This window comes from Syngnathoides biaculeatus, chromosome 21, assembly GCF_019802595.1.
Source record: "Syngnathoides biaculeatus isolate LvHL_M chromosome 21, ASM1980259v1, whole genome shotgun sequence".
Lineage (NCBI taxonomy): Eukaryota > Metazoa > Chordata > Actinopteri > Syngnathiformes > Syngnathidae > Syngnathoides > Syngnathoides biaculeatus.
In genome coordinates this window covers 3165394-3186044 of record NC_084660.1, presented here as the reverse complement: position 1 = coordinate 3186044, position 20651 = coordinate 3165394, and the positions used below count along the sequence as shown (strand labels likewise).

The following is a 20651-nucleotide window of genomic DNA, read 5'->3' as shown; positions in this document are numbered from 1 at the left end:
TTTTTAAACCCCCGACAGCTAAACATGGGAGCGGGTTATTTTATCTATTTATTTATTTTTAAAATCATCAGGACTAAAAAGCTTTACGACAAATAACATGACGTCGTGCAACAATTAAAAAAAAAAAAAAAAATCATTGGCACAATCCTGGTCACCAGTTTAGTCATTTATTTTAAAATCAGTCTCATTTGTAAGGTAAGAGAACACCATAAATTAATAACTTTAGTGGGACATACTCTGATCTAAAACAATCCAAGATACTGGTACAGTGATGAGTATTTTATACACAATTCATCAAATACAATTTTGTTTTTTTTTCTTTTTCAGGACATTTAGGAAAAATGCAAAGATGCTTATCGGATTTGATTCAAGTGCAAAAACATAGCATGTCACAAGTGGCAAATACAATTTAAAAAATAAAGATGACAGCTCCTGCTTGCCGCAGACCTAAACGAGTAACTTTTGTTAAACGTCTTCCAAAAACAACTTGTGCGGCAAACCTTTCGCATCATTGAAGAAAAAAAAGTGGAGTCAAATGTTATATATTCGACTTGTGTGTGTGATATTTTTAGCGTCGTAAATACCGTAACGTGATTTTTAATGGGAGCTGCTCATGAATTCGGTAAAAGTCACGCAAAACATTGTAGGGTAAATTGTATCTCTTTGCGTGGCGGAAGTTTATAACAAAGCTCAAGTCCTACGCAGTGTATCAGGTAAACAAATATTGAACTTTATGGATTTAGCAATGACACATTATGGAAAATACTGATCCGGTATTAAAAGACATTTATCAAAACGTTTTGTGTAGTTATCAAAAATGTGTTTGGTGAGGAGCCACGCTATCGCATATTGCTAACGTTGCGCTGCTAACTTGAGGTCAAATTAGTGGCACGTAGCCTACTCGGCTAGCTCCCGGTTGGCCACCATTTATTGCCTTTTTTTTTTTTAAGCCGTTGCAGTGGTTAAAAACTATAAAACAAGCCAGCTTCAGGGTAACAGAGCGTCAACTACAACAGTAAACAAAGCGGGGCAGATGCGTTTTCCCCCATTTTTACAGTGTACTCTATGTACTTTACATACAGTGTACGTCTTTCATACAGTCAGTGGTAGTGCCTTGAAAAAGGTGCTGGCTTCTGTCAGTAGTGCGGGTGAATGTCGCCTTCGTTTGCGTCCTCGTGAAGGCCTCGAGTCCACGTCAAAAGCCACTAGAACAAAAAGAGATTTTTTTTGGGGGGGGGTTTTAATAACAATGTTTTTGTCGGACGTTAAGGACAGTGCTTGGAGAGCTCATCATTTTTTAGGTGGTACTTAGTGTATAATAAAGTTTTGAGAACCGCTGGTCTACCCAATCGGTTTCCAAAACAAAAGGAAACGTGCCGCCAAAACGAATTTGACACCTTTCACCCGCTGTTACCTGCGAGGGTTAAAAGTCAATTTCAGCTCGAGGAAAAAACACGGCACAAAGGAGTGAGTGGGGGGGGGGTGGGGGGTGCTTATTAGCAAGCGACGACATCACAACGTCACAAGATGCAAAGCGGGACATGTCCCGGCTGCTCCGCCATCGACGCCGGAGTCCCTTCATTACTATTCAATGCAACATCCTAATGTAGTCATCTTTTTTGTACAAACGTGACTAAAATGACTAGTGGCGCAAACTACAACTAAATCTCACAACAAGCCAACCCAAACCCACCGCATGCCGACACGCATAGCGCGTGTCACGAGTAGTACGCAGGCGTTTTCTTGGTCGTGTGTGGCGGGGGTCGACAGATGGAGAGTTGGGGGGGCACCCTGATGAAGCATGCGGAAAGGGGGCAGAAAATAGGGTGGAGTGAATTCTTCTCATTCCTGCTTGGAAACAACCCTGCGAAGTCGACTGCGCGACTCGGTTGGGGGAATTTCCAATTTAAAAGCATGAAAAAATAGGACGCAGGAATGAAAGGCGGCCCGCGATGACGCTTAAGAGGTTCCGCTGCGTACCGAACGTTGAAGATGGAGTGGAGGCACAAACACACACAAAAAAAAAAAAAAAAAAAAGGATTCTGCCCATTTCCTTACCAGCTCGCGCGAACGGCTTCAATGTCACTCACTAAGTTCTGCGCCAAGCAAATCCCGAAGATCTGCGGGATGGCAGAACAGCGCCTCCGTCAATGAAATCCGACCGAAAACGCCGGAAGTCGCGACGCGAGATGGCCGACCTGGAGCAACGCCACGCCGATGAATATCCCGGCCACCAAGGTCAGGTTGTCCTGCAGCCACTTCTCAAACTGCGGCACGCAACCTTTCACGTTGATGTAGTCCTTCTGCTCGGAGTCCTGCCGGGGGGAACGCACGCGTCAAAAGCGCCGTCGAACTCGACATTTTGCTGGGAGTGGAAGAAAATGGGGGGGGGAGTATTTGCGCTATCACGCCGTTAGCCACCAAAGTGCTACGCTGCCTGCCATTGAATATCGGGATAGGATCAATATTGAGCAACAAACGCCAAAAGCAGGGGGATGATGATGATGAGGATGATTATGAAGAACGACCTTTGCAGCGCAGTATTTGTCCTGACAGGAATTCCAACAAAGTTCAATCTCTCACAAAAATCTGTCAATAATGTCAAATCCTGCATTTTGTGCTTTGGCGGGTATGCGATCAATCGGGGAAGTCAAACCATGACGCACTTACTGATTTTTCCCGAACGTCATATCCGCACTGAGTGTTAATGACATCCTCCTGAGGACAAAAAAAAAAAAATAGATAAAATTAAAATATTGAGTTGCAGTGACGTGTCCGTACGGGCTCGGGGCCTCTGCACGTACGGCGGGGTCCTTGGTGCAGCAGGAGAAGGGGACGCCGCACTTTTCCCGACTGGGGTTCGCGTCGGTGCAGTTGAAGTAGATGTTGAGGTTCCAGTCGTCCGCTCCGAAAGCGCCGCAGCACTCCCACTGAAAAGCGCCAATGGCAACAACGGTAAAAAAAGAATACTAATAATAATAAGAATTCTGTGCCATGTTACGGAATAGCGTCTATTTGAAGGCGCACGGCGTGCCGACGGGTGAATTATAATTGGACTGAGAAAAATGCCGACTACTGTAACACGGGCGCAACTCTGTATCCACTTGCTGCAGAGGATGAAGAACAACTGTCTACTTGTGTTGCGCCACCGTTGTTTTCTTCACCGAAATTTGCGAAAAGTGTCGCTGCAACGCAATGGGTTTCGATTTCCTGTTTTTACATTTGCCCCAAAAGATGTAAAACTCCATAAAGTATTGGTATACACCCAAGATTTTTGGTGTGACTACCGGGGAATTGTTTGACAAAAAGGCGCAGAAGAACTTTTTAGATCTCCGAATTTCAGGTGTCTTTCAAAGGACGACGACAAAGGCGTCGGTCTTCTTTGCTCAAGGCCCCCCGCCCCATTGCGTTAATCAACTACATCCAGGTCGACCTTACGTATTCCTGCGTGAAATCGATGAGGTTTTGCAGGTCGATGTCGTCCCGGTAAGCCCGGATGTTGTTGTTGATGAACAAGTTCAGCTGGTCCTTAATCCAGTCCTTGAAGACGAAAGCCAGGATTCCGGTGGTCAGCTCCAGAAAAAAGATGATTCCCAGGAACACGGAGAACTGCGGGAAGAAAAAGATCTCAGCCCGGCGGGGGGGAGGACGCCGTTCACGGTCAGTCGCGACGCTTGTCGGTCGGTCGTTACTGAATGGAGATGAGTGCTGGTTAATTGCATGCGACGTACAAATTTGAGCAGGAAGGTGTTTTCCCGCAGCGCTCCGATGCATCCGGCAAAGCCCAATATGAACATGACCCCGCCGACCACCATGAAGAGCCACACCGGGTCGAGGCCGCCCAGGTCGGTGATGGACGAAATGTTGGACAAAACCCCCTGGAGGAGACGGACACAGCAGGAAACTGGGAAAACCCAAACGAGCGACGAATTGTATCCGAGGAGGGGGAGGTGGAGAGACCCTCGTGGGCTCGGCAACAACAACAACAAAAACGGGGTAAGCGAACACACGTTGTGGAAATCAGAGGTAAGGAAAACCGCGTTCGGGGTGTGGTGCGACAAGTGTCCAGCAGAGGGTGCTGTCGTGTCAGTCTCTTGTCTGGTTCCCATCAAGACTGCAATTAAACCCAAAGATTTTGGGGTGAAAATCAAATGAGCTCACCTTCTCACTCCATGCCCACAAGCCAATTCCCACCAAGGCCATACCCAGCAGCTGAAAAGCAAATAAAAACTAGATCAACAACAACGAAAATAATAATGATAAAAATAATAATAAATCCTGTGCGCGCATGGTCAAGCTGGCCAAGCAAGCACGAGCGGAGTGTGACGCGCATTAAAATAAAGCTCCAGGCGACTGTCCGTGAAAAGGTGGGAGGGGAAATACATTTCTTGCTGCACAACTACTTTGGTCCAACTCTGTAGATCGGATTGGAGTAGATTACATTGACAGTTGTCGCCCTCCCTCCTCCAAAACAATAATCAAAGCGTGTGCGTCTTTGAGGGCTTGACCCCGAAGGGCAGCACCAAGCCGATTAGCAGCTGTCGCTGCCCACATTCTGGCACCGGCACCGGCACCGACACCTGCAGCGGGGCTCTCGCGTCCCTCAGTCTTTTCGCGCTATTCTGGGTCGGAACGGACCCCCGCCGGCCTCGCCGCTTACCCAAAAGAGGATGTTGAAGCCAAAAATGAAGTATTTGATGCAGCAGCTGACTTCGTGGCCTTTGTAGTGATTGCCTGACATGTTTGCTCATCATCGGCCGATGGCGCTGCTGCGATCAATAAAAGCAAAAGCAAAAAAAAAAAAAACAGCAACAACAACAACAAAAAGATCTCAAAGAGAACACAGTTGCAAACAATAGGACGGCAGGGCCTGCCGGACGGGCTTTGTGGAGCAGGTTCAAGTAGCACTCCGCGGATGCACGTCGTCACCAGAACCGCTAGCCCAAATGACGTTTAAAAAAAAAAAAAAAGCGTTTCCGGGCTACTTCGGTGACTTGCTAGGGCCTCACTTGGCACGGGCGCACGTCGCAGTCCAAATGGGCCGAACGCTTCGTTCCGTTTTTCGCCGCGACATCCAAGACGCGTTCGTGGGTTTTTTTTCGCTTTGGGATTGTGCGCCTAACGGTAGGCGGGACCGCACGAGGCAGGTACCGTCATCTCATTGGCCAGTCGCGACATTGACGGACGCGGCCGCGAGCCAATCACACGGCTTTTCTGCAGAAGCTTTTCGTCACTTCCGGATAATGATTGAGTCGTCTGAAAGGAATTATGTGAGGTTTGAATCCTGAATCCTGCTTGATGTGACTTTCCAACTGAATTAATTCAATGAGAAAATCAAAATCTCCATGTTAGGACACGGTTGCGACTTAATTCATGACGGTATGAATTACGTTGCAATAGAGGGAGGAAAAAGTTAAGTATATGCGTATTACGAGTAAGATTAAAACAAGTCACTTTCGAAAAGGAAGTTGTCATATTGCGAGAATAAAGTAAAAAACTTTTTTTTTTTTTTTTTTAAATTGAGAACGAAATATTGGGCATCCCCCGTTGTAATCCGTTGAAAAGGGAATGTTGTTGTGCGCATTTATTTTATTTTATTTTCCCCCATTTAATCGACTTCACTTTTGACCTTCGAGGCAAAATCGATTCAGAGCGTCGCCGGGACCCGAATGAACATTTTGCGCCTCTGTAGACAAAAGTGAGCCTCACCAACGCGGTGCCGGAGAATATAGATATGAGATAATAGATCAGTCCGATGTGGACTTCAAATGCAGTCGAGACTCGCCACACCCGACAAGGACGGTTTTATTGCGGAGGTCCAGAGCGGACGTTGCCGTCACAAGACGGCCCGGGGAGGGGGGGAGGGGGGCGCACCGGGGCCTGTGACGCTACAGCCAAATAACGGGACCGTTGGGCGGGCGTGTTCACTCCGGTCCGGCGTCGGACTTTTGACGGTTGAGGTCAGGCTGGCTAAAGACGCAGTAGCGCGCTCGTCAACAGGAGCAGCAGCAGCAGCAGCAGCAGGAGCAACAACAAAGCCAGTCGGGACTGAAATGAAAAACGAATAACGACGCCATAGACGAAGGAGAGCGAGTGGACGACGAGGCCACGACACCGGGGAGAGCTGAACCCTACTGACGCCACCGAGGATCCGCTTTGTCCGAAAAGGGTCAGTTGCGCACCAAAACAAAGTCCACATAGCATTTGACACCAAATAACGGTCTGAGTATTAGCGGGGCGGGCGCGGGCGCGGGCGCGGGGGTGGGGGGGGGGGGGGACGCGTTGATAGCCGTCGCATTTGGGCTCCTCAGCCCAAGCGTCCAGACACCTGCACGTTTTTATTGAAGCTAATTCGCCGAACCTTTTGCACCTCGAATGTCACACGAGAAGCCGACGCGACGACACGCGACCGCGCGCGGCTCTTTTGGGTTTGGGTCGGAGTGCGACGGCCAGCAGAAGCGCGGCGGCGAGTGAGCCTGCAAGTCATGGCTTAGTCATGACGCTTGGAGCTAACGGGCTAGCGGGCCGACGACGAGGAAGGAGGGCTGCCTGCTTCCAGTGGCAGAGCTCTGCGTGGGCTGGGCTGGGCTGGGCCGGGCCGGGCTGAACTGCGCGATTGTGACGTGGTCGGGGGGGGGGGGGCGGCGATGATGCGGCCGCCGGCCGCCGTGGCGCCGCACCGAGTAGGCCTCGGGTAGCGGCACTTGGAAGAGAAATCAAGACGGAGGTCCCAGGCAACATTTTTGGCCTGTTGTTGTTGTTGTTATTTTTTTTCTTCACCCCAAGAGTCGAGTAACTCAATTCCAAGTATCTGAGAGAGCAAAAGAGAAAAGACAGAGTCACGTCGCTATTTTATCTGACAATGGGGGGGGGGGGCGGCATCTATTCGATGTAGAAGAATGTTTGGGCGTGTTGCCAGCTCCTCTATTGACTTTGTGTCAACTCCAGAGTCCCCGGCATTTATTCCACATCAGGCGTTTATTTTCGAGGAGCTGAGGCATTTCGGCAGCGCTCCCAACTTTTCAAACGCAGTGTGTGTGTGTGTCCCCCCCCCCACCACCACCACCACCACCGCCGCCCTCCCACAGCAGACATGGCAGACGCAGAGCTGGACTTCCAGACGGGCGATGCCGGAGCGTCAGCCACCTACCCCATGCAGTGCTCGGCCCTGCGCAAGAACGGCCACGTCGTGCTCAAAGGCCGCCCCTGCAAGATTATGGAGATGTCCACCTCCAAGACGGGCAAGCACGGCCACGCCAAGGTCGGCGCCGCCGCCCCCCGAACCCGCGAGCCGGCCTTTGGGATTGCGACCCTAACCCGAGTTTGGCTCGCTCCCTTCCGCAGGTCCACCTGGTTGGCATCGACATCTTCTCCGGGAAGAAGTATGAAGACATCTGCCCTTCCACCCACAACATGGACGTCCCCAACATCAAGAGGGTCGACTACCAGGTGAGAGTTGGCAGACGCGCCGCCCCAATTTTTTTTTTTTTTTTTTTTTTGCACCGTTTCCACCTCCTCTTCTTTCCCCAGCTGATCGGGATCCAAGATGGCTACCTGTCCCTGCTCCAGGACAGCGGGGAGGTGAGAGAGGACCTGAAGATCCCGGAGGGCGACCTGGGCAAAGAGATCGAGAGCAAAAACGAAGCCGGGGAAGAAATCCTGGTCAGTGTCGAGTCCCGCCAACTTGCACTTGCAGTACCGGCGGGAGGCGTTTCTTTGAACGAGGCCTGCGGAGCAAAACCAGGCGCCGAGTTGGAAGTCAGACGCTTCTGACAGTTACTCCGGCGTCTATTAGAAGCGAGGGTGTTCGTTTACGAAACGGAACCGTCACGGTTGGCCTGGGGCGGGGGAGACCGTCCTCGAAGTAGAGCCGGCCGCGCTTTGGGCGTGATTGTGAGAAAAATCCAATGTTTTTCTCCAACTTTGTCCTCGCAGGTGACCGTTCTCAACGCGATGGACGAGGAAGCCGCCATTGGCATCAAAGCTTTGGGGAAATAAGCGGCAGCAAGGTCAGTAAATATGCGGCACGCGTGCACGTTGGCGCCGTTTTGCATTTCATCATTGTTTTTTTTTTTTTTTTTATTGGCACTCTGGGGAAACAAAAATCTTCTGCTTTTGATGCATCCTTACTTCCGCTTGTTCCTCTCGTCACTGTGTTACAGGAGCTGTCGGAACTTGGTGGTGGTGGGGGGGGGTCTATTGTTATCCTTCCTCCTTTTTTTTGTTCTTTTTCATACCCTCCCTCTGTATACTTTAGAGCACAGCTTTATACTGTTTATTATTATGATTATTGTATATTATGAGCATCCAGGGGGGTTAAATGTCCTCAGAGCAATTGGAAATATACACACAAAAAAAAGTGTTCAGGGAAGGCAGGAGTAAAAGCGGCGTTAATGCTCTTTTTTTTTTTTGTTTTTATTTTTCCCCGTTTTATAAAAGGGCTTCATTGCAAAAATGATGAAGGCTTGCAGTACACTAGATTTTCCTCATTTGAGCATCTCTCCTTGTTTATTTTCCCGAACATTCATCGCAGGGAATTCCAATTAAAACAGAAGTAACCGTCAAGTCCTTTTGTTGTAATTGAATCTTGATTCCAATTATTTGATGGTGAAAACTTAAAAATAAAAATAAAAAAAAATACAAACCGGGTTTCAGACTCATCCAGAATTGGACCCGTAGTTAAGGAAATTTTATGTGAGGAAGAAAATAAACAACCAAAGCATCTATTGTGAATTACAATGTTATAACAACAACAAAAAAAAAAAGGATATGTACCCCACAGACTTTTATAGGGATGGTTATCAATCATGAAAAAAATATTGAAAAACATTTCAACATCAAAAATAAATAAGGTCAATACAATCCTATTAAAAAAAAAAAATGTTTTCTTTACGGTTACTCAATGAAAAATACAAATACTCATGAACTTACACATTTTATTTAGCAACAGACAGTAAAAGATTTCAAATGAATGTCATAACATGAATATATACTATCCATACACATATGGAGGGGCGGGGGTAAAAAAAAAAAAAAAAAAAAGGATCCAACTGTCGTCCCCCAGGAGAAATGACAGGCGAACTCAAACGAGAGGCGGAAGTTCCAATCTGGCCTCACTTGCCGTGGTGGTAAAACCTCTGGCCGCTCTGGCTGTGGGGCAGGAAACCGTGGCGCGGCGCCGCCTGCGGCGAGCTCTGGAATGCAGCCTGGGTGACGAGAAGAAGAAGAAAAAGGGCGTGGCTGCAGCGTACAGTTTTCTCCGGTCATCCCAGCGGAGGGCGCGGCTGCCGGCAATTCACCTTTGCTCCCGGGATCTGGACGGCCATGGACGGCGCCGGGAGCAATCCTTGAGCCGAGGGATGGATGGCGGGCGGGTGCATCGGCCTCAGGGCGCCCTGCGGGGACAAGCGCAAAGGGACGTTTGGGCCGGGCCGGGCCAGACCGCCGCTGACGTGCGCGCGGAACGGGGACGTACCGCGTCGGTGAAGCCCGACTGCTGATTTGCGTGCTCCAGCTGCTTCTGGAGGGGGATTCCGGCACCCGGGATGTACCCTGAGACAACAAGACGGTAAATAGTGTCCGTATGAGTCTTACCGATTTAATTATCTTGAAGGGGATGGGGGGGGGACTTAAGCCTGTTTTGAAAAATGTATCATTTTCTTTAATAATGACTTAACAAATGACCTAAAACTACGACACGTTTTGCATTTATTAAACCACCAATCAAGGAAATTAGATTTTTTTTTTTTTTTAAACTACTTAAAATTTGAAGCCAATTGTCAAATTTTCCGGAGGTGGTTAATGCCATTTTAATTATATATAAAATGAGCATTTTTAGGAAAATGTGTGTTTCAAAAAAAAAAAAAAAAAAAAAGTGGATGCTTTTGTGTGCTATTCGGCGCACAGCGACAGGAGGAGGAACTGACCAGGCTGGGAGGTGAAGTGACTGTGGACCGGGTAGGCGGGCTGCTGGTGGGGCAGGTACTGCATGGCCTGGAAGGCAGACGCTCCTAAAAAAAAAAAAAAAAAAAAAGGGGGGGGGGGGCAAAGAATACACACACAGCTCCAGAAACCCTCTTCCGGCACCGGACCCGATAACGGCCGTACCTCGGATCTGAGAGCCGCCGGCGAAGCTGACGGGAACCGACGGTCCGGCGGCGTAGGTGGCGGGATGCTGGGCCTGGGCCACCCCGTAGGACTCGTGGACCGCCTGCGCCCCGCCGAACTGGCCGTGCTCCGCCGCAGCCGAAGTGAACGCCGGCGTCTGGTAGTGGCGCGTCTGATCGCAGAGAGGACGCCCGGATTGAAAAGGTGGGCCGAGGGGCCCGGAAGACGCCGGCGGCCGCTCACGGGAAGGACGGCGCTCTGGAAAAGCTGCTTGCTGCGATCTCCGAGGAGGGGGCCGGGTCGGTTGTGAGCGACGGGGCTGCCTGCGTTCCGGCGTCATCGTTGAGGTTTTTTTGCGGCGAACCTTCCGCGGCGGCGACTCACCCTGAATGCTCAAGAGGTGCTGGCCCGTGTGCATGGGAAGACTGGCCTGGTAGCCGGCGGACGTCAGGGTGGTGATGTCGCTGAAAGGACGGCGGGTGAGCGGAGGGAGGGCACGTGGGGGAGACGGACGGACGGGTGCTCACCTCTGCTCCTTCCGCCGTCTTTTCTCCTCCTCGTGGAGAACTTTCTTGAGTTGCAAGAAGAGCTGATGCTTCTCCTCTTGGAGCCCTTGAAGCTTTTCACCCATCTTCATCACCTGAGCGAGTGTTGAAAAGATTCCTTCACGGTTGCGTTGTTGGTGAAAATGAGAATTATTTCATTCTCCAAAATAGACTCGGACACTCTCATTGTAGCGATTCGACTTAATCGTCGTCGCGAATTGGAATTTGGGCGGGTCCCGGTGCTCCAAACCTGTTCCTTGGTTTCCTCCAAGGACATGCGCTCCTCGATCTCTTTGGTCCTCTTCCTCTCCTCCTCCTCCTTCATCTTCTGCTCCATCATCTTGTCCACCTCCTCCTCCTCTGGAGGAAACGGCAAGAAAATGCGTTGGGGGTGGGGCGCCAGGGCCGGGACCCGGTCTCACCTTGTCTCTTGCGCTCTCGCTCCCTCATGATGTGCTTGTGGAGCGCTCGGGCCATCGCGTTGGACAGCTTGGGTCTCTCCAGCAGTGCGGGCATGGTGACGGGCAGCGGAGGGGCCAGCTCCAAATCAAAATCACTAGTTACTATACTTTTCCGTATTAGAAGAACAGAAGATTTCATCAGAAAAAAATGTAGACAGTGGCATCTTACCTCAGCTCTGAAACTCAATTGATTTTAATTTCCTCTTTTATTGAAATATTACTATTGTATTAAGTTTTCCTTAACAGAAAAAAAATACGATTTGGTTCCCTCAAATAACTCCCGTTCAATAGTATTTTCCCCATGAATGTTTCACTGATATATACAGATTTGTTTTTTTTTTTTTTTTTACAATATACAAAATGTACTACTTTTCTGCATACATATTAATCATAAATATTTTTGTAACACACCACCACGAACGCGAATGTTGTCTATGATACGTCACAACAGGCAGCCGCTTAAGACGAGTCAGCAATAATAACGGAGAGTGCGACTGCAAATGTATATTGACAATAAGGTATAAATGCATAATAGTGAGGGAAATTTCACCAAGCAAGTGCGCAACGTTTGCTTTACGTTCCGAAAAGCGACAAAATGGAAGCAGTTAGCTTCACGTACGTGTCAAGCTAGCAGCGTCGTTTGGCCGGCGCGGAGATTGTAAATATAAAAAAAAAAAAAACAAAGTGAGTCCACAATGCTTACTTTTGATGTCGCGTGTCTCCTTTTAGCGTGAAGTCAGTAAAACTGCGAACTCTTTTGGACAAGAGGACACCCGATCTCGCATCTCGCCACGAACTCTGCGCGGAGCGGTGCGGAGGAATTCTGGGTAATGACGTTTTCTTCACGCAACGGGTACCCTCGCGAGAACCCGAGTTCCATAGTTGTCTCGCCTCGTTGAATTTGGCATTAAAATGAAATTGAAATGTTACGTGGATTTGAATCTGAAATGAAAAATTCAACTTCGTAGTTAAAATTCTGTTTTGTTGTGAAAATTCAGTTTCGGTGTGACGTGGCACCGGGATTGGACCGCCAGAGATGTCACGGGACGAAGAAAGCGGAACCGGATTGGCTGGCTGTCGGTTCGGAAATCCTAAGGTAAGCCCGTTTTCTTCATACCGGAAGTGAATTTTTACAAACGAAACCGAATTTTAACAGCGAATTGTGAAATTGTAGACAAGTGAATTATTGAATTTAACTTTTCAAATCCAAATCCCAGTCGGTGGCACTTGTCTACTTCCATAATCCAGTTGCTTTCATTTTGTTTGAAAATATGACAAATGTATATACATGCGCAGATTCATTTCTTTCAAATTTTATTCCGTAATGAGAATTCAATCTTAGAATTGAAGACAAGCGACACCGGTAGCTTTTTCATCAAATTATTATCATTTTATGGTCACGAGTGGAGAGAAAGCGCCAGGAATGCAGCTCTATAGAGTTCTTTAAAAAAAAAAAAAAAGGAAAAAAAAAAAAAAAAATTGCACTCAGCTTCACAATACGGTAAATGAACCCATCTCAAATTAATAACCACAATAATCATAGTCAATCAAACAGTTCCGTAGCAGTTGGGGAAATAAGAAATGGAGGCCGATAGATACATGATGACACTGATGGGGATCGGGACGGGTGAAAGTGCATCCGACGCTTTTTGCTCTGTAAACTCCGAGCTGCTGAGCTAGATTAAATATTCCCCATGGATGTACGTAGTATGCGTCGCGGGGTGGGGGGGGGAAGGGGCGGCGCAGAGATCACATTTGCCTTCGGCCGCTCCCGTACACGCTCTCGTCGCTGTAGGCGATGTAGAGGAAAAAATCCTCTTCGTGGTGCTCCTGGCGTATCGGACAGAAGGAGACACCAACGTCAACGGCGCCGCGGCGGGACGGCGCGGGGCGGGGCGACGACCTCACCTGGTACAGCAGTCCCATGGTGGCCGAGGTGGGTGGAATGACGTTGTTTACGAAGAAGAAGAGCGCGTCCTCCGCTCGCAAGTGGATTCGTTTTCGGATCAGGAAATAAAACTGGCCCACTGGAAATCGGGAAAAAAAAAAAAAAAAAAAAAAAAGGGCTCCATTATACACGCCCTAATGTTTTGTCACATCATTTTTAAAAACAAAACGGCAGTACAAAATTACTTTTACGGGGCGGGGGGGGGGGGGGGGATCTCAATACTATAACAGATTAACATATCATCACAAAAAAAATCATTTTTCTTTCTGAAACGCTCTTTTAATTGAAAATGTGACAATACATCCTCACCCTCTAAAGTAAAAACAGGAAAAATGTCCTTTAATCACAATAAAAAGCCCACTGCATCCCTAAATATACTTTGAAATTTAACATTTCATTTTCCCCTAATAACTCTTTACATATATTGGCAGCTTTTACATTTACGCATTTGTTCCCCCCTCAAATATTTAATCAAAAGATGTAAGCTCATATCACTTTCTCAAATTTTAAATTTAAAATACTTTGACTGTATTAATACAAAAATAAAAGTAACCGATTGAATGATCTCCTAAAAAAAAATCAAATTTTAATTCACCCGTGTTTAATTGAGTATTCTTTTACACCAATAAATCGTGCATGTCATAAAATCACCACTATCAAATGATAATAACAGAAATATGATCGAGGCCATTTTGTTCCCAACGTGTACAAGCAAATGTTTGCTCACCTGTCAGGTCGGACGGGACGAGATACTTCTTCTTGTCCAGATCGCCTATTCTGGCTTTGGGAGCTTTCTCCACAATAACCTGGAAAATACATACGTTTAGAAATATGAATTGGGGGAAAGAAAAAAAAAAAATAAACATAATTCTTCTTTATAATACAGGGGAGGGGGGGGGATTGATATGTAATCAAATTAAAATGCACATCAGGGGTCACCAACGCAGTGCCTGAGGGCCTACGGAAGCCCGCGAGGACCATTTAAGAAGCCACAAATGATTGCGCTTTAAATTTTCAATGTGACTTGCTTACGTTAATGACATTTTTAAAAAAATACCCGTCATGTCATATACAAAAAATATAAATATATTTTATGGAGGTAAAATGAATACTGAAATTTTCCGCAAATGTGTCATGACCCCTCCCTGCTGTACATCATGGGTGGGCAAACAATATTTTTTAAATTGAATAATGGAGATTTAATGCTATTATATCACATAAAATAAATGTCTTCAAATATGTTAGTGTATGTAATATAACCAGCTGTTTATTAGCAAATTGTTTTTTTTGGAAAGTGGATGTAAAATATTTTTAAATTTTATTCAGGATATCCCTTTGTAGTTGATAAAATATAAGGTTTTCAAAATAATATACAATGTGAATAAATAATATAAATAAAAATGTTATCTTGAAATGTACCTTGTACAATTCTCAAGTAAGAAATTTTCAAATGGCCATGGGTATAGTCTGTTTGGGGAAAAAAAATGTATCGAATTCAGATTTAGAATGAACCAATTTTAGTTGAAAAACATGCAAGTGTCTCAAATTTCTTTACATGATAAAATATGGTTTTCGTTTAGAATTTACAAAACATTTATTTATGAGCAGATGTGTTTTTAAAATGGAAGTTTTCAAAAATATTGTTGTCGTATTAAATAGTTTTTTTTATAAAAGGTATGTCATAAAATAAGCCACATTTTTTTTTCTTTAAAATATTGGAGCGTAAACCTTCCACTGGAATAGTAAAATATGGATTTGGTTTCTCTGTAATGGTTGACATGTTTTTGTTTGGAACATTTCCAACAAAGCAAGTGAGCAATCATTAGGTGAGCTAACTTCATCAATCGAGCAACCCAATTGGAATTTGGAATCCGATTTTAGGGAGCAGGAAGCCTTTTTTTTTTTTTTTTTTTTAATCCGTGACTGCGACGTGGAACGGAAAGCTCGCTTGACCGGTCGCTGCTAACCGAAGCCGACATTTGACTGCATTTTCAGCGGCATTTGTAGAAATGCACGCAGACGTCGGGCCGAGCTAGCGGTTAGCCGCTCACGCTAGCACAGCACTTACGGGGACCCGATCCGGATACTTCTTGCGAATCTTCTCGCCTTCGGACCGCCTTTTCTCGAAGGGGTGCTCTTCTTTGTACTGGAACTTCATCGTTACGAGAGAAGACGGACGCCGAGTCGGTCGCTCGCTCGTTCCGGGTATCGGGAAGGGCCCAAAAAAAGGAAAATTGCTGACAAACCAACCGCGACAACAACAAACGATGCTAAAGTGGCTAGCTCGGGCGCGCGGAGGGATATACAATAACAACGTGACGCAAGAGCGCCACAACCACGTATAAACAACATCGACGTATGATGGCAATTAGGTCGCATGATTACAGTAACAGTTCCTTTCCTAAAAGGCGTCATATTTTATAGTCCACTATGAGTATGTATGGATGGATGTTATTTGCGGGGGCACTATTTTATTTTGATCGGCCGCCGCGCCTGACCACAATGGAACAGAGTAGTGAACCGGCCGCTGCCCTTGTCATATGACACAAGCGGTCGGGCCCACTTCCGCTTCCAACGGGAAGCAGTAAAGACCCGCTTTCAAAAATACTCTAATAATAATAATAATAATAATATCAAAGTCTCCAATTAGGATGGCTTGATTCCAATGATTTTTTTTTTTTTTTTTAAGGATAATGTTCAAAGTAATCCGTAGACGAGAAGACTTCGGGACGGTCTTCATTTTGGTTGGATTTAACTCCCGGGACGGAAGGACAAATTCACGCAATTCAAAGAGGAAGGCGTGCCTTTTGTTTTTCTTTAATATGACATCGTGACTTTTGAAAAAGTAATCTTGGTCCAGCAGGAAGGAACACACACGCGCACGCACAAAAGCAGAGAGGGAGTCGTGGGGAAGAAAGTCGCCGGTTGGTTTAAAAGAAGTCCAGGTCATCCGGAGCGTCCAGGTCTCTGTACTCGATGATGGAGCGGGGGTCTCCTCGCATCCCCCTGCACGCACGCAAACGCGGAATTAAACGCGGCGCACGGCCGGCCGACCGCGCTCGGCTCTCTTCACCTGTTGTTCGGCTGTTTGGCCGGGAAGCCCAAGTTGCCCCGGAAGCTGTCGTAGTGACCGCGGCCGGCCCCGAACTGGTTGGCGGGGAAATGAGGAGCTCCGGGGAAGGCGGGCAGCAGGGGCCTGATGCCGGGCGGGTATCCCAGAAGGCTTTGCGGTTGAGGCGACTGTGCGGGAAAGCTGGCGGGGGGAGCTAGAAGAGGGAGGGATGGAAGGCCGAAGCCGAGCCTTAGCGTCGGTCGCCCTTCCCTCGAGATGCGGTTCCCTTTTTCGAGCTTACCTTGCGCCGGCGGAGGTGGGGGCTTGTTCTCGGGCAACACCGGCCTCTTGGCGTCCATCAGGTAGTTGTTGAAGTAGTCCACTTCCTGTCTGACGGCGTCCACCTTCTCGCTGTGTTTGTTCAGGATGTGTTTGCGCACAAACTCCGGAGCCTTGAACTTCTTGCCGCTCAGAGGGCACAGCCACTTGTCTTTGCTGAGCTCCTGAGTGTTGGCCGCCAGGAACTTCTCCACCTGCGAAAGGAACGCCGTCGACGCTGAGCCGCGATACGACGCCACGGCGGCGGAAGAAAAGTCTCACTTCCTGTTCCGGGTCTTTCTTCCCCAGGCGCACGGCGTCGTCCGCACTCAGCGCTTCGGGCGGACTCAGCAGGGGAGCCAGACGCTCCTCGCACATCTTCAGGTGTTCGCTCACTGGCCGAGCACAGCGAAGGGAGGAGGAGGTCACGGCGGGCTCGAGCACGGGGGCCCGCGCCTGTCTGTCTGGCATACCTTCGGCTGCGGTGATCTTGGCCACGGGCAGGGGTCCCCGCACGTGTATCAGTCCGCAGCGATGAGGCATGTGGTCTTCGGTGGGGTACTGGCAGAAGTTGTAGTAGTCCAGGGAGTGGACCACCCGCAAGTAGAGCAGCAGCGTGTCCAGCACCTGCACGCAAACAAACACGGGCTGCAACGCTGCGCCGAGACGGCACGCGCAGCGGCGGCCGGTCCCACCTTCAACAAGGTCTTGTCCGTCTCCACGCTGACGTCCGACGACACCGCGTCCTTGACGTCGCCGGCCTCGCCGCCCATCAGCTCCTCCTCTTCGGCGCTCACCTCCTCGATGAGGTAATCGGTGATATTCTTCAGGACGGGGTTGGTCTCCGTCTGCGGCGGCGCGTTCACAAGCGGGTTCGGACCCAAAACAGAAAGTGGGGGCGGGGTGACGGGAAGCGGCACCTGTTCCTGCCACAGCTCCGCCCTCTGGTCCAGCGCGTGCACCAGCCGGGCGGCCAGGCGGACGTCGTTCCTCGCCACGGGCTTGTGCTGGGTCAGCCCGTTCACGCTGCGGACGCGACGGCACAAATCGCGGTTGACCACCGGGGAAAGCTCGCAGTCTCGGAGCTGCAGAAGAGGAGACGTGCCGGGAGAAGGCGGCAGAGGGTAGAGGGCGACGCCGGCGCGGGACCACGCTTACCCGAATATTCTGCAGGTTCCAGCACGTCTCCTTGATGTTGACGCCGCGGTCAAATGTCAGCCAGCACCGCCGAAAGAACCTGCCGCACGCAGGTCTGTATTGTGACGCGCCGTCGCCGGTCGCGCTTTTTACCGTCGCGCACTTTCGACTCACCTCCTCTCCGGCTGCGGTTCTGACAGCGCCACCCGCAGGAAGCCCGAGTACCTGCGACACAGCTGCCAACACAAGAGGGCTTGAGCGCGCGTTCCGGAGGCGTGCGGAAGATCCCCACCTGCACTCACTGCGGCGATCTCCTCTTTGGACGCGTCTGGCGGGACGCTCCTGATGAAAAGCGAGGTGGTGAGGTGCAGCGGCCGAGGCCGCACCGGCGACGCGGGCGCCTTCTCTTCCTTCTCGCCGTCGGAGCGCGAGGAGTCGGAGGCCGAGCCTTCGCCGCTGTCAGCCGACATGCTGCGCTTCCTCTTCCTGCTTTTCTTGGGCTCCTCCTCTTCTTCCTTCCGCTCCTTCTCCTCCTCCTTGTCCTCTTCCTCCTCCTCTTCGTCCTCCTCATCTTCCCCATTCTGCTTGCTCTCCTCATCCTTCAGAGGTGTGAAGTCGTCGTCATTTACTTCGACAGCAGATCCCCCGTTTATCAAGTATAGCGGAGCTTTCCGTGACCCAAAAACAGATAGCAGAACCCAACACGGCACTCCCACCTGACTTCGGGTCCTCTCCGGCTCCTTGCTCGGACCCGCCGCGGACTCTTCTCCTCCGGCCTGCTCCCTGCCGGGCTCCAGCACCTTCAGGTCCAAGTCCGTGCCGCCCTCCATCTTGATGACCGCTGCGGATGAGAAGACGAGGTCAGGGGTCAACGGGCGCAACGCCTCCCGCCTCCTGGACCGCGGCCGACCTGCGTCCAGCACTTTAATGATGGCGGTGGCGTGCTCCATGTCCAGCGCCACGCCGTCCAGCCACTTGTTGTCCCACAGAAAGAGGAAGACGCCCAGACGGCGTTTGAGCGCGGCCAGGGACTCCGCCTTCCTGGTGGCGATGTCGTCGGGGTGGTACTTGGAGCGGAACCACTCCTGGTTTTTGTGCTGGACGAAGAAGTCCTGCAGCTGCTGGCGCCGGAAGTCCAATTTGTACTGATTGTAGCGCTTGACTGCCTCGGTCTCGTCCACGCTGTCCTCCGTGTTCAGCAGGAAGTCCTGTGCAACGCACGCAAGAACTTAAGGCTGGATTTATTCATTTCCTCCCAGACACCCCGACCGCTCGCTTCACTCACCTTGAAGCTTCTCATGGTCGGGGGTCCGGGGGGCGGCAGGTCCGGATCCACCATTGCCAACCTGAGGGAAGATCAAAGTGCATCCATCACACCGCCAGGCACACGCATGTGCGCCGGCGGACGCACGCCTTCGCACCTGCCCTGCAGCGGGTGAGCGCCGTGATGCATGGGCACTTGCGGGATGTCGGGGGGCCAGCCTTGAGGCCCCACCCTCGGGAACAAAGCGCCGCCGCCGCCGCCGCCTCCTCCTCCAAAGGGCTGCTCAAAACGGTACGGCTCGCCCCGGTGGTCGTCCCTGGCGAAACCGGAACAGGTTGAGCTGCGGCGCGCGGGGATCGACGCGAGCCGTACGCGGCCGCCGCCGCTCACCAGTCTCTCCTCATGCGCTTGTGCTGAGGGCTCATGTGTCTCGGCGGCGAAAACCTCTCCCTGCGGCCGCGGTCGTAGTCCCGTCTTCTCTCTCTGCCGCGTTCCCAGTCCCTGAATGTGTGCACATGGACATTTTCCATCCTCTTTAGAGTCGAACTTGGGATTTCTTTTTTTACTTCTGTGTACTGCTGTTGAACATGTATTATACTAGTGTTCAAGGACAAACTGCGGCCTTCTTTTGTTGTTTTTCGTTCACCTGTCGGGCCAGTCGTCGCGTCGCCTCTCTTCCCGCTCTCGGGATCGCTCCATGTCGCTACGCTCCCTCCGGAACTTGTCGCGCCGCCTCCTGTCGAACTCATCGTCACTGTCTCCCATTGGTCTGCACGCAAATAACACGTGTAGTGAGCGCCTCGGGACGGACTTCTGCTCGTTATAATAACAACGCATATGCCCGTGTCCTATAATGACAGACAAAATGAATTGCTCTTGCACTTGATGGCAAAGCCCATGTATTCTCCTGTGAGTATTCATGCAAGACAATGACTGCTTTGCAGGCTCGGACTTCACACTGAAGACACACATTTGAGAACAAATTCATACAACATCATCATTACGTTTACCTCAATTACAAAATGTGCCTTGGCACAAAAAAAAAAAAAGTTGCGATACACGAAGACGTTTGTACACACTAATCAAAATACACTTACATATGATGCTAGTTAACATTACAGTCGAGGAACTATACATACTTCACACAAGAAAAATGCATACTAGCCGTCTCTTAAATAACTTGTTCATTTGCGTGGACGCCTTTTGCTCATTATCTACTGTACTGGCAAAATAATACATAAAATGAATAGCAAAATCAGCTGTGTAGAATAGCAGATTGTTGGAATAGTAACTTTACACTCGCGGCTAACAGCTACCGCTCGCTCTCCGCTAGCCTTCCTATAGCATAAGCCCGGCTAGTTAGCCCCGTTCCGCTAAGACTACGAATTTGGAGTGTGTGAAGGGGAAAAACTCGCGTTGAGGAGTTTCCCTTCCATATATTTGTTCCTGATTTTGTTGTACAATTGACCTGAAAACGTTGCCGGACGAAAACAAGGAGACCAGCTCACACAAAAACGGTCCCGCCGCCACAACGACCAATCACGACACCCTTTCCGGGCCAAAGTTGCCCTCTAGTGCCCGGGAGGAGCCGAGAAACCACATTGAAATACAGTACACTTTTTTTTTTTTTAATAACTAACTTATAAGGTGTAACTTTGAACGTTGGTGGCTTTCCAATTGATGTTGGCACTTTTTGTCGTTGACAGAAATTTTAAATTTAATTCGCAGACGCACCAGGCCACACGGTGGCAGTGGACCACGTATGTCATGAGCTTCTTTGTTTGGCGATGATGATGAAGAAGAAGAAGAAGACGAAGAA

At 49.4% G+C, this 20651-nt stretch overlaps 5 protein-coding genes and 1 long non-coding RNA gene across 17 annotated transcripts; 2 read left to right on the top strand and 4 right to left on the bottom strand.

The window, feature by feature from the left end:
- Positions 1 to 153: 153 nt before the first annotated feature.
- On the bottom strand, positions 154 to 5729 carry LOC133494657 (tetraspanin-5-like). 4 transcript variants are annotated; one of them, XM_061808677.1, is made up of 9 exons: positions 4661 to 5729; positions 4162 to 4212; positions 3732 to 3878; positions 3439 to 3609; positions 2805 to 2930; positions 2671 to 2718; positions 2199 to 2315; positions 2059 to 2120; positions 154 to 1205 (listed from the first exon to the last, which is right to left on the bottom strand). In XM_061808677.1, the coding sequence occupies exons 1-9, from the start codon at positions 4739 to 4741 to the stop codon at positions 1196 to 1198; spliced, it is 813 nt and encodes a 270-aa protein (XP_061664661.1). In that variant the 5' UTR covers positions 4742 to 5729; the 3' UTR covers positions 154 to 1195. The 4 variants fall into 4 exon arrangements, with proteins under 4 accessions (XP_061664661.1, XP_061664660.1, XP_061664662.1 ...); XM_061808679.1 differs by lacking the exon at positions 154 to 1205 and adding an exon at positions 1231 to 1791; XM_061808676.1 differs by having other exon boundaries at positions 3732 to 4212.
- A 170-nt stretch (positions 5730 to 5899) lies between these two features.
- On the top strand, positions 5900 to 9169 carry LOC133494661 (eukaryotic translation initiation factor 5A-1). 3 transcript variants are annotated; one of them, XM_061808686.1, is made up of 6 exons: positions 5900 to 6169; positions 7092 to 7261; positions 7345 to 7449; positions 7531 to 7662; positions 7936 to 8009; positions 8163 to 8565. In XM_061808686.1, exons 2-5 carry the CDS (start codon positions 7094 to 7096, stop codon positions 7996 to 7998), a joined length of 468 nt encoding a protein of 155 aa, XP_061664670.1. In that variant the 5' UTR covers positions 5900 to 6169; positions 7092 to 7093; the 3' UTR covers positions 7999 to 8009; positions 8163 to 8565. The 3 variants fall into 3 exon arrangements, with proteins under 3 accessions (XP_061664670.1, XP_061664669.1, XP_061664668.1); XM_061808685.1 differs by lacking the exon at positions 8163 to 8565 and adding an exon at positions 9065 to 9169 and having other exon boundaries at positions 5902 to 6169; positions 7089 to 7261; XM_061808684.1 differs by having other exon boundaries at positions 5903 to 6169; positions 7089 to 7261.
- Positions 9068 to 11965, bottom strand: gps2 (G protein pathway suppressor 2). The gene is made up of 11 exons (XM_061808674.1): positions 11817 to 11965; positions 11075 to 11192; positions 10903 to 11012; positions 10635 to 10747; positions 10492 to 10571; positions 10351 to 10430; positions 10108 to 10279; positions 9927 to 10010; positions 9476 to 9552; positions 9300 to 9395; positions 9068 to 9206 (listed from the first exon to the last, which is right to left on the bottom strand). Exons 2-11 carry the CDS (start codon positions 11166 to 11168, stop codon positions 9114 to 9116), a joined length of 999 nt encoding a protein of 332 aa, XP_061664658.1. The 5' UTR covers positions 11169 to 11192; positions 11817 to 11965; the 3' UTR covers positions 9068 to 9113.
- Positions 11805 to 16673, top strand: LOC133494663 (uncharacterized). Its single transcript, XR_009793352.1, has 3 exons — positions 11805 to 11940; positions 12112 to 12209; positions 16539 to 16673. It is a non-coding gene; the product is annotated as an uncharacterized LOC133494663 (long non-coding RNA).
- Positions 12407 to 15378, bottom strand: LOC133494662 (gamma-aminobutyric acid receptor-associated protein). The gene is made up of 4 exons (XM_061808687.1): positions 15130 to 15378; positions 13789 to 13867; positions 13022 to 13140; positions 12407 to 12943 (listed from the first exon to the last, which is right to left on the bottom strand). Exons 1-4 carry the CDS (start codon positions 15217 to 15219, stop codon positions 12863 to 12865), a joined length of 369 nt encoding a protein of 122 aa, XP_061664671.1. The 5' UTR covers positions 15220 to 15378; the 3' UTR covers positions 12407 to 12862.
- LOC133494651 (serrate RNA effector molecule homolog) lies at positions 15863 to 20641 on the bottom strand. Of its 7 annotated transcripts, none has more exons than XM_061808665.1 (16): positions 20301 to 20641; positions 19479 to 19601; positions 19223 to 19333; positions 18990 to 19148; positions 18854 to 18914; positions 18479 to 18776; positions 17871 to 18409; positions 17743 to 17804; positions 17590 to 17668; positions 17352 to 17516; positions 17127 to 17279; positions 16905 to 17058; positions 16714 to 16826; positions 16415 to 16646; positions 16135 to 16327; positions 15863 to 16067 (listed from the first exon to the last, which is right to left on the bottom strand). In XM_061808665.1, the coding sequence occupies exons 2-16, from the start codon at positions 19595 to 19597 to the stop codon at positions 15992 to 15994; spliced, it is 2514 nt and encodes an 837-aa protein (XP_061664649.1). In that variant the 5' UTR covers positions 19598 to 19601; positions 20301 to 20641; the 3' UTR covers positions 15863 to 15991. The 7 variants fall into 7 exon arrangements, with proteins under 7 accessions (XP_061664649.1, XP_061664648.1, XP_061664651.1 ...); XM_061808664.1 differs by having other exon boundaries at positions 20341 to 20640; XM_061808667.1 differs by lacking the exon at positions 20301 to 20641 and adding an exon at positions 20130 to 20294.
- Between the last annotated feature and the right edge of the window lie 10 nt (positions 20642 to 20651).

What these genes read in the sequence shown, in the direction of transcription:
- LOC133494657 (XM_061808676.1), bottom strand. Translation starts at nt 4,109, where the DNA reads ATGGGAACCAGACAAGAGACTGACACGACAGCACCCTCTGCTGGACAC. An exon ending in ACACCTTCCTGCTCAAATTT is followed by an intron (nt 3,610 to 3,731) that starts GTACGTCGCATG and finishes TTCTTCCCGCAG; the next exon opens with TTCTCCGTGTTCCTGGGAAT. An exon ending in TCGATTTCACGCAGGAATAC is followed by an intron (nt 2,931 to 3,438) that starts GTAAGGTCGACC and finishes GGCGCTTTTCAG; the next exon opens with TGGGAGTGCTGCGGCGCTTT.
- LOC133494661 (XM_061808685.1), top strand. Translation starts at nt 7,094, where the DNA reads ATGGCAGACGCAGAGCTGGACTTCCAGACGGGCGATGCCGGAGCGTCA. An exon ending in GCAAGCACGGCCACGCCAAG is followed by an intron (nt 7,262 to 7,344) that starts GTCGGCGCCGCC and finishes TCCCTTCCGCAG; the next exon opens with GTCCACCTGGTTGGCATCGA. An exon ending in TCAAGAGGGTCGACTACCAG is followed by an intron (nt 7,450 to 7,530) that starts GTGAGAGTTGGC and finishes TTCTTTCCCCAG; the next exon opens with CTGATCGGGATCCAAGATGG.
- gps2 (XM_061808674.1), bottom strand. Translation starts at nt 11,168, where the DNA reads ATGCCCGCACTGCTGGAGAGACCCAAGCTGTCCAACGCGATGGCCCGA. An exon ending in TCACTTCACCTCCCAGCCTG is followed by an intron (nt 9,553 to 9,926) that starts GTCAGTTCCTCC and finishes TTGTTGTCTCAG; the next exon opens with GGTACATCCCGGGTGCCGGA. An exon ending in TCCAGATCCCGGGAGCAAAG is followed by an intron (nt 9,207 to 9,299) that starts GTGAATTGCCGG and finishes CTCGTCACCCAG; the next exon opens with GCTGCATTCCAGAGCTCGCC.
- LOC133494662 (XM_061808687.1), bottom strand. Translation starts at nt 15,219, where the DNA reads ATGAAGTTCCAGTACAAAGAAGAGCACCCCTTCGAGAAAAGGCGGTCC. An exon ending in AGTATCCGGATCGGGTCCCC is followed by an intron (nt 13,868 to 15,129) that starts GTAAGTGCTGTG and finishes TGTATTTTCCAG; the next exon opens with GTTATTGTGGAGAAAGCTCC. An exon ending in CGTCCCGTCCGACCTGACAG is followed by an intron (nt 13,141 to 13,788) that starts GTGAGCAAACAT and finishes CCCGATTTCCAG; the next exon opens with TGGGCCAGTTTTATTTCCTG.
- LOC133494651 (XM_061808662.1), bottom strand. Translation starts at nt 20,071, where the DNA reads ATGTATTATTTTGCCAGTACAGTAGATAATGAGCAAAAGGCGTCCACG. An exon ending in GAACCGCAGCCGGAGAGGAG is followed by an intron (nt 17,669 to 17,742) that starts GTGAGTCGAAAG and finishes TGCGTGCGGCAG; the next exon opens with GTTCTTTCGGCGGTGCTGGC. An exon ending in GGAACCTGCAGAATATTCGG is followed by an intron (nt 17,517 to 17,589) that starts GTAAGCGTGGTC and finishes CCTCTTCTGCAG; the next exon opens with CTCCGAGACTGCGAGCTTTC.